General features: G+C 43.8%; 1 protein-coding gene across 11 annotated transcripts in view; it reads left to right on the forward strand.

Moving 5' to 3' along the window:
• CSMD2 (CUB and Sushi multiple domains 2) overlaps window positions 1–13,334 on the forward strand; it is a 548,097-nt gene that overhangs the window by 380,839 nt on the left and 153,924 nt on the right. For 10 of the 11 annotated variants that reach the window (XM_073317325.1, XM_073317326.1, XM_073317333.1 and 7 more), the window contains 3 exons: window positions 1,747–1,903; window positions 2,639–2,830; window positions 5,553–5,679. In XM_073317325.1, the coding sequence (XP_073173426.1) occupies window positions 1,747–1,903; window positions 2,639–2,830; window positions 5,553–5,679 (476 nt within the window). The remainder of the gene's footprint in view (window positions 1–1,746; window positions 1,904–2,638; window positions 2,831–5,552; window positions 5,680–13,334) is intronic. The other variant, XM_073317330.1, reaches the window with a different exon arrangement.

The raw sequence follows: 13,334 nt of genomic DNA on the forward strand, positions 1-13,334 counted from the left end.
AGAGAAAGATTTGAGCAGAAAGATCGGAACACAATGTTAAGCTCCACTGAAATACCCTGGAATGGGGGGAACGTTCCAGTCAGAGCAGGAAACGTAAATGTTTCATTAATCTCTCTGTCGTACTTATATGGCCCCCATTACCATGGGATCTGATCTCCTCATAACCTTGAATGTATTTATCCTCACAACGCCTCGTGAGTAGGGAAGTATTTCACTCCTCATTTATGGGTCTGAAAATGAGGCACAGAGAGACTAAGGCCTAGTCTGCGCTAGAAAACTAGGTCAGTTTAATACGTTGCTCAGGGGTGTGAAAAATCCACATCCATGAGTGGTGGAGCTAAGACAGCGCTAGGTCGACAGAAGAATTCTTCCATCAGCCTAGCTTCCACCTCTTGAGGAGGTGGATCACCTATACTGATGGGGGAATCCTGCTCATCTACATACGTAGTGTCTACACTGAAGCCCTACCGGTGCTATCGCGTTTGAAGTGTAGACAATCCCTAAGTGACATGTGCAGGGTCACACAGGAAGCTTGTATCAGGACAGGGAATTAAACCCACGAGTCTCAAGTCCCAGGTTAGTGCCCTAATCCCAGGCCATCCTTCCTCACTGCTGACCCAGGGACAGGTGTTACTGACAGACATCAGGAAAGTGATCCGTTGTTTCATCCCTGATTGTCTGTATCCTGGCAAATGACAACTTGTAGCACCAGGCAGCAGAGGTTGTGTGTATGTTTTTGCCCAACAAATGGAGGTGCATTAGGTTAGCCACAAGGCTAGATTCTGTGTGTCTGTACTTCCAAAGCACAACAAGGGTGAAATGGATGGCTGAGGTCATTGGCAAACATGGTAAGGAAACTTTCCCCTCTGGGTCATTAATTAACGTGGCCATTTGGTGGCCGAAGTGAAAATATTTGGTGGTTTCAGACCAGTTCCTACTACACAGGTGACCCCAGTCACAAAAGCCATCCTCAGAATTGACCACTGAAGTGTCACTGTGACAGAGTGTACTCTTACCTGGTGGGGGGAAGCAGCTGGAGCTGGTGATCTATTTCTGAAAATAACACGCAGGATGTGACCTAGCTGGCTGTAATCAGCCCCCCATCCTCTCAGAGTCTGCTGGAAGTGGGAGGGGTTGGAGTCCCATGTAAGTCCAGACCCGCTCATTCCAAAGGGTGGCAGGAAGCAAAGCAGCACCAGAGAAGGGTGTGCTGCTGTAGGAACATCAGAGGGGTGAGCGTCGCAGAGGGGATCTCTAAAGACAGCACCAGATCAGTGTGTGGGGAGAATCAATACCTTGGAAAGAAGACACTTAATTCGGGAGAGTTTGGGCACAGCCCGAGGCCTGCCTTCCTATAAAGACATTGGACTAACCAGTGAGGAAAGAGAGATTTTGAACACACTTTGGGCTTACAGAGCCCGGAGGGAGAAATGGGGAAATGGACCTAAAGCGAATGGGGGGAGGTGATGATAAAATAAACACTGATGCACCCCTTTTTAAGAAGTGCTGCATTCCCCAGCTTCCTCCCCTGACTCCATTCCTTCCCATTTCCACGGTGGTCCAGTCATTCTGGCCCATCAGTCAATAGCCCGGTGATAGGCATCCTTGTGGATGTTGTCATTAGGATTATCAATGATTAAACGGATGCCACCGTGATTATACAGGGTGGCTCTCTGTCCCCCTCTAGTGGCTAGAGCCTTCAGGCACCAAATATTCAATGTTTTCATATTTTTTTTAATCTTCCAGGTCTATGACGGTAACAATAACTCTGCTCGCTTGCTGGGCTCCTTCAGCCGCACTGAGATGCTGGGCATCAGTATCAACAGCACCTCCAGCAGCATGTGGCTTGAATTTATCTCCAACCGTGAGAACACGAGTAAAGGCTTTGAGCTACAGTTTTCTAGTAAGTCACGGGCCTGCTGGCTCATGAGACTACAAATCCGGACTGTCATTGTTATTTCTTATTGCGCTGACAGGCTCCAACTGAGACTAAGGTCCCATTGCGCAAGGCGCTGTACAAACCCATACTGAGAGAGAATCCTTGCCGTAAAGAGCCAGTAGCCTAAATAGACATCACAGAGAGAGTGTGGCAGAGAAGAAGCATTCTTATCCTCATATTGCAGATGGAGAGTTGAGAGACAAAGAGATTAAGCCCTGGTCTACACTTAAACATTTTACTGGCATAGCCATGTCAGTTAGAAGTGTGACAAAGTCATCCCTAGCGTAGATGGAATTATACTGGTAAAAAGTCCTTTGGCCAGTGTAGTTTATTTCATTCATGGAACTAGTATAAGCTGCATCTCCACGAGGCAGCTGTACCAGGATAGCTGTATGGGGATAGTTATCCCGGCAAACCCTTTCTAATGGAGACAAGGCCTGGGGAACTTGCCAGAGGACAAACAGGAAGTCTGACAAAGCTGGGCACTGAAATCTCTGGATTCCCAGTCCAGTGCCTTAATCACAAGACCATGCTGCATTTAACATTCCTTCTCTCCCACTAGCCGTGAGATCGACATTAGGAGAAGAAAATTCTCACACCTGGTAACCCAGGAAAAGCAGTAACTATTATCTTCCCACTTATTAGCGTACCTGACTGTTAAATATCTGATGAAAAGAGCTTCCTCTTCTCTGGTTCCAGGTTTTGAGCTCATTAAGTGCGAGGACCCTGGCATCCCACAGTTTGGCTACAAGGTCCGTGATGAAGGGCACTTTGCGGGCAGCTCTGTGTCCTTTAACTGTGACCCTGGTTATACATTACGAGGCAGCAGGGCGCTGGTCTGTTTGACAGGAGAACGCAGAGCTTGGGACCAACCGCTGCCGGTGTGTGTAGGTACGACCGACCACTGTCATTTCGGTTCTTATTTAGCTAAGTGCTCTATTTGCATCTCCCATCCCAAATGCTCCTTTGGCCTGCATAGCCAGCCTACTAGCCTGAGATGGAGTCATGCTGATCACACCCATCTGCACTAACAGAGACAGCACTGTAGAGCCCTTTCCACACGACCTTTTGTCTTTATGTTCCTTTTGTGACTATAGATTGAGAGGACCGGCTGTGCGCGTTCCACAAACAGCCCCCTGTTTAATGTGCCCCAATCCTCACCTGAAGCACCCCCTTGCAGTCATCTTCAAGCTCTGGTCCCTTCAGCACATCTCTGCTAATGTCCTTCATTCCTCATCTGCACCTCTCCTGTTGTTCCAGCCTTTGTCCTCTCTTAAATGTGCTAAGCTGAGGGGTGATTTCCGATGAAACATCAGTAGAGATCTAAGTTTCAACAGTCCAAAATCACTTTAATTTGAGAGTGACACAGGATTTAATCCCAGATTCTCAGCGGTTTTAACTCTGTTGCATTAACTCTCTTAATTTGCCTCCTCTCCACAACTCCCAAGTGGTCCATTCTCCTCCTTACCCCACAAGAGCAGTACATTCTTGCCTAGACAAGTCTGAAATTAAAACCTTAGTATCCAAAATGCGAAAATGTCCCCCACGGGCTACATTTTCGAGGAGGATTCTTAAAATTCACTTGCAATGTTGACTTTATCGCTTCTTGTGATATTTTCAGTGGCATCCATTTGCTCATGAAACATGGAGAGCTGTGTGCACAAACAGATCATTGTTGTTTAGATGGAAGTGCTCAAAATATATTATATGCTGTACAGACTACATAGGAAGACAATGTCCCTATGCCGAAGATTCTATAATATATATAGATGAAGGAGGACGATACAATATACAAGGAGTGGTCAGTGGACAAATAGCATGTGTCTGATTAGTTCCATGCGTGTACACTGTAACCTCAACAGCCCTTTACCTATCCATTGTTAGTTCTTTATTTTAGATCGGCAGCCGGTCACATATTTGCTGTAGCCAATGTCCATGTACATGCACAAGTCATGGTCTTTGTGCATGCAATTAAGGAGAGCCATCAAAATGTCGACCCTCAGAACCCTTCAGCATTGGCTTAACTCTTCTTTGATTCCATGCTAAATTCTCATCGGTGGTAAAACTCCCCTTTGGCTTCAGTAGGCGCAAGGTTAGGCCAAAGCTGAGAGAGTCTTCACCTGATGAAATTGAAAGTTAAGCCCAGAAAGTCCATTGTGGGAAGAAAACTCCTCCGATCTGCTGAATACGAGGAGTCATTTTGACTCCAAGTAAAGAAAGTTGGTTGCTTGTCGTCATCAACGTCATCTTCGTGAACCAGGTGTTTTGGAGTTTGAACGTCCACATGGAGTATAGACCAGACTGTGTGCAACAAAAATGTGTGTGTGCACGCATGCTCTCTCTCCCCCCACCCCCTGGAAACAATAAAAAAAACATTTAACACCCACGAACAGGGGTGTGTGTGTGTACACAATCATGGCGAACTAGTTAAACAAGATAAAATAGGAGACCCCTTTCTTAATGGAAAGATGTATATCCCCATCTGCCAATAAAGAAGATATACAGTAGCGTCACTGCGTAGTTACTCTGAAAGTTATTACACAGTAACTGAAAGATAAGTAAGTTGGAAATTATAGCAGTTAAAACTGCTGTAGATTCTTATAACTAGGCTGGACAAAACATTAGGAAATACATGGTAAGAAGCATGTAGTATTGACTAGAATATCCAATAGATTTTTTCCACCTCTAACTACTATGATTCAGTGATGATCAGCTCAGCCCTAATATCCTGTTAACTGATAGCTGCATAATTAACCTATATTTCCAGGGCATGATGAAATCTCTTGGAGCACCGTTCCATAGGAAGGTCTCAACAACTGGTGGGTTATTTTCAAGCTCAGAAATGACACCCTAGGAGTTGGGTCAAAAGCAAACTGGCTTCAATTTATGCAATGACCTTACGCTGAACTTTAGCTCTGGCTGCTAAAATTAAAAGGCCACGTTTTTATAATCTGCTGATCTTCTCATCATCTCCTCAATGCTGTGTGTGTGTGAAATGTCACAGAATTTTAACAAATGTTTAACAAAACACATTAAAGGGGGGCACTACATTCTTTATAAGCCAATTAAGCAGGTATGTAGATAACTTGGCTTTATTATACTTGTGAATCATTATTAAAGATTTTTGCATATGCATGGCAAAGATATTATGCTCTCTCAAATCGCCCCACAAAGTGTGAATTAAAGAAAGCTGAATGCTAATAAGCTCTAAACTTGTGCACTGTGAAGCCAAAGGGGGATGAAATAATCTTTGGTTCGCTGTGAGATCATGTCAGGTTATAGGAAGCTGTCCTGCAGAGAGGTGCAGAGCTATTCTGCTGACTCAACCTGCAAGCCAGATGAGGTGAGTCTCATTAGCTTTAGTATAACAAGGTTGAGAATCTCTCTAAAGGAAAGAGAGATTCCTGCCTAGGAACTGCCAAGAGATGTAGTAATTATAGGCTGAGATTTGCATCTGTGATTAGTTACATTAGTGATAAAAGGTTACCCCAGGAAGGAGATGTATCTGTGCAACATCCTTTGTGTGTGAGCCATGTTAGGGGTTGTTGCATGTATATAGCTACAAAACATCAATAATCTTTTCCTAACCAGTGCATATGGGTTTTTTTTTCAGCTGAGTGTGGAGGCACTATCAGAGGAGAGTCATCAGGACGGATATTGTCTCCAGGATACCCAACACCCTATGATCACAACCTCAACTGCATTTGGACGATAGAGGCAGAAGCTGGTTGCACAATAGGGTGAGTTGGGAGCCAAATATAGGGGCTGTTTTGCTGCTTGTTTTTACTCCTAGCTCTTCTGTGATGAGGCTTTGATTTATTGCATTCTTTTGCCAGCAAAGCTGAGCGAAACTTTTTGGATGAATTGTTTATGTGCTAAAAATGCAGTTTTGGTTTGACAGAAATTATTTGTGAATTTGGGTCAAATTTGGTGTATAGTTTTGGCCAAAAAAGAAGGAGAAGAAGAAGTGATGACTCAAAGAGCTCAATCTATTTAGCTTAACAAAGAGAAGGCTAAGGGGTGACTTGATGACTGCCTGTAAGTATCTATATGGGGAACAAATATGTAATAATGGGCTCTTCAATCTAGCAGAGAAAGATATAACATGATCCAATTGGCTGGAAGCTGAAGCTAGATAAATTCAGACTGGAAATAAGGCATCCATTTTTAATGTGGAGAATAATTAACCATTGGAACAATTTACCAATGGTCATGGTGATTTCTCTATCACTGGCAATTTTAAAGGTGTTTTTCTAAAAGATCTGCTCTAAGAATTATTTGGGGGGAAGTTGTCTGGCCTGTGTTATACAGAAAGTCAGAGTAGAGGATCATAATGGTCCCTTCTGACTTTGAATCTACGAAACTATGAAGAAGAAAAAAAATCCCCCCAAATCAGAACATTTCCTTTTAGAAGGAGATTTTGTTTTGAAATGTAGCTAGATTTATTTGAAAAGAATAACAAGAAGAAAGTGAGGGGGGGACACCCAGAAATGAAACAGAAAAGCTGAAATAAATGTTGTTTCATTCAACCCCAGACTAACTCTTTTCAGTCGTCTGTTTCAGCCGGAAAAAAATGGGAAAAAAGCAAAAAAAAAAAAAGAAAAAAGCTTTGTCTTGACCTGAACAAAATGAGGGGCTCTGGAGAGGGGAGGAGGGTTCGGCCTCTTAACTGGAAAATCAGTTTTCAGCCCTGTTTGCTCTCTTATCTATTATCACATTATCTATTTTCTCTGTTATCAGTTCTTTTTACAAGTAGGCTGAGGTCAAAACTGCTCAATGGATTTGAATGTCCAGTTCCCATTAGACATCCAACTCCCCGAGACAGTGTTGAAAACATGACCGGTAGTTCTGCTCTAGGGAGGCTGGGTTACCATGTGCTCTTATGCAGTCTTGTTTGTTATGCTGGGATTACGTGGTGGTTACTATAGGCTTGTTGATTTCCCGTTTGCTGCTTCTGTGATGCTAGAAGACGGCTAGCAATTACTTAAAGAGGTTAGAAAGAATGTCATTTCTCTTTGCGGGTCACAAATGAGCCGCCAACCCTTGCTCTTCTCCTGCCAGGATGGTTAAAAGTGGCACCATTCCAAACACACACACACACAATCTGGCTTTGGTTAATTTATATCCCCTATATGGCCTGTCTCTGACACCTTATTGTCAGAAACATCTGTCATTCTACACTGTGGAGAAGGTCAGGTAATTTGCTGCTGCTTCTGCTGTTGTCTGATATTATTGCTTTATTAAACTTTCATCTGTTAGCCTTCAATCCTGTGTCTGTGTGCCATGCAAGAGACTTTGATTTTGTTTCCTCTTGGGATGTATTTCAGAGTTGAAAACAGGCTTGCCGCCAGAGTACTGCACTGAGATTCCCCCGTTCGGTCCAATGCGCTTCCAGTTGGTTTTTCTTACCAAATGGGCTTGTATTTGAGATCCAAGCACCTGCAAGATGATATCCTAGGCAATTAGGGGCTTGAGCCATCTCCCGCTCACACCACCAGTGTAAATTAGGAATAGTTCATCCGAAAGCGGTGGAATTACTCGGCTCTAGATGACAAAAGAATCTGGGAGTGGGTCTCCAGATGTGAGCAGTGAGTGGAGGAGCTGGAAGGATAAGATCGCAACACATGGCATCTTTTTATTATAACTTCACTGTTTTGTAGTTTTAATAATAAAAAAGCAACGTACAAAAGGGAATTATCCTTCCTAAAAGAAGGATTGAAATAGTTCACAAACATCTGGCGAGTAGGGAGACCAGAAACCGTTTCCTCCTCCCGCTTCTCCCCCACCTGTTGTTATTGCTTTCCTACCCTTTGCTTCACTGCAGTTTAAAATGTAATGTATTCTAGATTTTAAGTTACGTGAATTTGGCACTGAGGCAGGTGAGGCTGAGAACACTGGCTCGTAGAGTTAGTGCAGACACCAGCTTCCCTAATCCAGCACTGAATTCCCCCCGCAGCCCTGCCACACCACCTCAATACAGCCCTGCACTTAACTGGATATTCCAGTCCAGCTACAGCTGCCTTCAATACAAAACCAACACCTATTTGCAAATACATTTTTTTGCGAATAGATGGGGAAGTGCACAGAATTTATTCAACACATTGTTATTTAGACCAGCTCTTCCATTGCCCATCTATTCACCTTACTGCTGTTGCTTCCTATAAAAAGCTCTGCAGTAATACGTCTCTACTGATCTGCAGAATCCCTTACTATTCCAATGCTGTGTTCTCACATTGCTCTGTCCCTGCACCTCTGTCCTGACCCACAGCATACCTGCTACAGCAGCACTGGTCTGATCTTTACCAGAGACAGTTAATCACGTTGAACTGTGTGGTGTTTTTATTCAGTGGGTTTATGCCAGGAGTGAATTTGGTCCAGCCTTTTTAAATGCAGAAATTCCTGCATGACTTCAGTCTTCTCAGACTGATTCAGTGATGGATAGTTTGGGGAAATTGGCATGAGAACTCTTAATGGATGCAAGGGGGGGACTTTCAAAGGAACATTTCTCAAAAAGCTCTTCCCCTTTTCCATCCCCCTGCAAAGGACTTTGTAATAGCCCGTGCAAATCTTTTACGCTCCTTGGCTCCCATCAGGGAATGATGTCTCTTGATTGAGCTTATCTCCGCTGATGTCTTACTCGCATCCTTGTTGCAACTGATATATTCCAATTAACATGTACATGCTCTGTCACTATTAATAGAACTAGTTTGCATCACCTCTTGCTGATTTAAATGATGATCTGACCCATGATCCTTGTTCTAAATTAGCAGTAGTAGAAGCAGGCATTAAATTGCAGCAGTAGGAACAGTGGTTCTTGCTGGAATCCTGGGTACCAATTAGGTAATCAATCTAGGGAGAAATAAAATAAATGTGAATTTAGTACTCGTGGATGGCACTGGCTTGACAATGAAAAAGATCGGAGTTCTGTATTTATTCATGGAATAAAGACTGCATGTGTAGTTAGCATAAACTGCACATAACAGTGCCCTAGATGAATATGGCTCTGCATATAACATGCACAATTAAAATATAAGGTCCCAGTCTTGCAGCCTGATCCATGCAGACAGATTTCTGACCCTATCAGAGCCCCATTATTGTCAATGAGATTCACTCTGCCAGACCTATACGCCCACACGACGTCCCCTTGAAGCCCAGAGATCTGATTCTCATTTATCCCAAAGCCTTTCTACATCATTGTAACTGTGCAAAGGGGCCTTAGAGTGGGTGTGAGTATAATTCACCTGCACAGAGCCCAAAAGAGTGTAGCAATGGTGGCTGATCCTACCTCCACTAAAGCTTGTGAGTAAATTTACTCCCACACCTATTCCTATCCACTTCAATGGGAATACATGAATGAGTCATGCTATGTGCTAATGTTTGTAGGATCAGACCCATGGTTTGGAAGGGCTCAAGAATGGAATGAAATTATGCCAGGTGATAATACAAATTGTGACCCTCCCTTTCATCAGTGATTAAGCCCCCTGTTATGTTCCTCCGAACATCTGGTTTTTGTGCAGCTCAAACAGAACAGATGAATTTTGGTTTGTTGGGAGAGCGAATTTCCATCAACTTCATTTGTATGGTAATCCATCAGAATAATAATCCTCTTCACTCATGATACAATTGTATAAAGCTCTGATTTATAACTTCCATTAAAATTAATCACCAAAGCTTTTTGAATAAAGCTGTATCTCTTGGCAAGGGGGGGGGGAGAAAAGGAGGAAGATAGAAAATGGAATGTCCATTATTGCAACAAATGTTAAAAGGGGTGCACTTCAAAAGGGGATTAACCATCTCCCCCACCATAAAATTGCAAGTAAAATGTCTTTAACTCCAGTAAAGAGGTGCGGAGGTGGGGCTGGGGGAGGGGAGTATTGTAAAACAAATTAAACTTGTCTCCGACATCTGTTTGTATGCTCAAGAACAGTCTGTGAATATGCTGATTCGGTGGTATTTGATTGTTTAGCAGCCATCTCGGGGTTGTAAGAGAGTTTATTGTTGTTGCTAACCCTGGCCTAATGAATGGCACTGTACTGACAGGTCCATTTTTCAAAGTCTCATTTAAAAATATGAGTAGAAATATTTGTATGCTTGGATCGGCTTCCTTAGAGACTTCTGGGGGCACAGAATTTGAGCAATTTTTATTTTGTTGGTATGGCGCTTTCGGGGGGGGTTAAGAGGAGCCCCAAACTACTGACTCTGAAGGTCCTAGTCTTAAACTGAGGCTTGAACCTTTGGCTGATTGGCTATAAATCATTAGCATTACAATCATTCTGCTTCTTAACCAGTTCAGGACCTGATTTTATGTTGTGTAAACTGAGCAGAATTGGGCAGGGCCAGTGCTTGAATGAGAGACATTAATGGAAAACCCTGATGGCCGCAGTCAGTGAAGGTGTTGGCTCAGTATTATTAATTGTATTCTCGTAATGCCTAAAGGCTGAAAGCCAGATCTGGGATATCACTGCGCTAGGTGCTGCATATACACCTACTAAGGGGCAGTGTCTGTCTCAAAGACATTACCATCTAAATAGTCATAAGGAGGGAAACAGGCTGTATTAGTATCCCCACTTTATAGTGGGAGTCAGGCACAGAGAGATTAGGCGATATGCCAAAGGTCATCTCAGGAGCCCATGGCAGAGCCAGGAGTTGAACCCCTCTGTCCCTGTACTGCAGGAGTGCCCCTCTTCCACTGCAGGCAGGTCTCACCCCTGAGCAGGGCTGGATTTCTCTCTGGGAAGGGGTTAGTTTTAATGTTAGATCCACTGTGTTACATCATTACTTCTTCCCCTCATGTTTTCTCGGGTTCCTGCCATTTCCATTTCAAAGTGTCTCCTTTGCAGCGGCTACCGGTGAGATTTTCCTCTCCTTCTCGTTGAGTGAGCACCCAGGGCAATTTTCCGCCATTCTGCACCCTCTTAAAAATCCCTTAATGCTTTCAGACATTTGGGTAATAGAGTACAGCATGTTTCACTTGTTCTTTAGAGGACTTATGTCACTCTGGTGTGGAAAGCCTCTTTGACCAGCATCTCTAATCATGGCTGCCTTACATACCTAGCAGCAAAAGCCAGTTCTCTATGTATGGCATATCCTTCTGCCCATTTTATCCAGGGTTCAGAGAGCACTTGGGAGAGGCTTGGAGCAGAAAGGGTGGCACCTGGAGTTGTTGCTCAATGAGGCAAACTCCTGCCTGCTCCAGGGGCTCCACAGTTTTCACTGGCTTATATTCTTTAACAACAGTGGTTGAGAGAAAGAAGGAGGTAGCCGGTGTAATAATTCTGTGGCTCCTTGGTGGCATTCATCTGAAGATCTCAAGGCCCCTTATAAATGGGATTTGCCTACCTGACTGGGGGCTAATTCATTATGAATGCCATTCTCCAGCTAAGAATATTGATGGAGCTAAAGGATAAGGCCCAAATTTGCAATAGCACCCCGTAATTTGAGGTGTTTCAGTTCTGGGGTGTCCAACCGGAGGTGTTTACAGCCTGACTTTCAGTCCCACTGAGCACCCACCTCTCCACAGGAAGTTAGTGTGAGCTGTGGGTGCTGAGCACCCTCTGGAAGTCAGGCCCTTGATTGCCTCAAATTGGGCTTGCTAAACGAGTTGGGCACTTTTTGAAAACCGGGGCCTACGTGACTCCTCCAAGACCACACAGCAGGTCAGTGGCAGAGCTAGAAATAGGACCCAGAAGTCCTGCCTTCCACCTCCTTCCCCTCAGCAGGAGATAACTGTACTGTGGTTCATGTATAGAACCACTGCCTCATTTGATTTTAGCTGCATTTTAATACATCTAATAGTGATTGTCAGAATGCAAAAATAATTGTCCTCCTCCATATTGTTTGCTACACCTGTTTGTTGTCTCCTGCCGTAAATGACACTGTCAGCTCTTTGGGGCACAGGGAAGGGAGGGTGATGGTAAGGAAAGTAAGGGCATGAAGTTACATGAGCCCCGGTTGCATTGATCAGTTGTTCCCGAAGGTACCTAATCTCTTAAATTAATACATAAAATCAGCTATCCCTGATGGATGCACAAACCAACCATCCATCTGTTGACTCTTGTCTGATACTTCGATTGTAAGCTCTTCACGGCAGGGACTGCCTCTTTGTTCTGGGTTTTCCCTATGCCTAGTGCAATGGAGTCCATGACTAGGGGTCCTAGATGCTGCAATCATTGGTCAGCCGGTCCCTTGTCATTAGATCATCAGGTTGTCATGTTGATGGCTCCCTGCTTAATGGTTGATGGTTTGTGAGTCGCTTCTTAAAGCTCCATTAGGAAGTAAGACACTGTTCCCGGTAACTGGAGAGCTTTTTGGGGTTTTCCTTTAACAGCTGGTAGGACAAGATGTTTATAGGAATTCCAAAGTCTTCCCTGGCTATACTCCTCCTCCTCCTCCCCCCCCCCCCACTCCCCGCACTGCTTCCTTACATGTGTCTTTCCATCCGCTCTGTGTTCCAGTTGCTCCTGTGAATTCACTGATGAGTTTTCATTGCTGGTAAATTAGCCCTGAAGCAAATGCTATTGCACTGAGATATGTGAGGTGATTCCAGTGTGATCCATTCTTATTTTGCCTGAGTCTGTCCTTTTTTTTTTTTTTTTTCACTTTGCTCGAGGTTCCTGCTTAGATAGATTTATGATTCAGCACTTTTGACTGCTGTCTGATTCTGTGGACTTCATTTCCTTGCTGAGTACATTGCAGGGTTTGTTTGTTTGTTTTTTGTTTTGGACTGTTTGGGGTGGGGGGTTCTGTTCCATCTTGTTTGTTTATTGTTGCTTTAGATAAATGGGAACACAGCTAATGTTTCCTTGTTTTCTTCAGTAGACTCTTCGCCGAGGTTTTAAGCCTACTATCTGGTCATTTTATTTTCAGAGGTTTCCTCAGCACAGCACATAGAATGGCATGTCTAGAGTTTGTCCAGTTTTAGTCTGATTTCATTGTGTCATGCAGTGTTTTCCCTGGTGATAATGTGGCAATGAAAAACAGGCAATTAAATGACCATACTGGGTCAGACCAAAGGTCCATCCATCCCAGTATCCTGTCTTCCGACAATGGCCAATGCCAGGTGCCCCAGAGGGAATGAACAGAACAAGTGATCATCAAGTGATCCATCCCCTATCACCCATTCCCAGCTTCTGGCAAACAGAGGCTAGGGACATAAACCCTGCCATCCTGGCTAATAGCCATTAATGGACCTATCCTCCATGAACTTATCGCGTTCTTTTTTGAACCCTGTTATAGTCTTGGCCTTCACAACAGCCTCTGGCAAGGAGTTCCACAGGGTGCATTGTCTGAAAAAATACTTCCTTTTGTTTGTTTTAAACCTGCTGCCTATTAATTTCATTTGATGATCCCTAGTTCTTATGTTATGAGAAGTAGTAAATTATTTACTTTCTCCACA

The sequence above is a fragment of the Lepidochelys kempii genome, chromosome 19 (assembly GCF_965140265.1).
Source record: "Lepidochelys kempii isolate rLepKem1 chromosome 19, rLepKem1.hap2, whole genome shotgun sequence".
Taxonomy (NCBI): Eukaryota; Metazoa; Chordata; order Testudines; family Cheloniidae; genus Lepidochelys; species Lepidochelys kempii.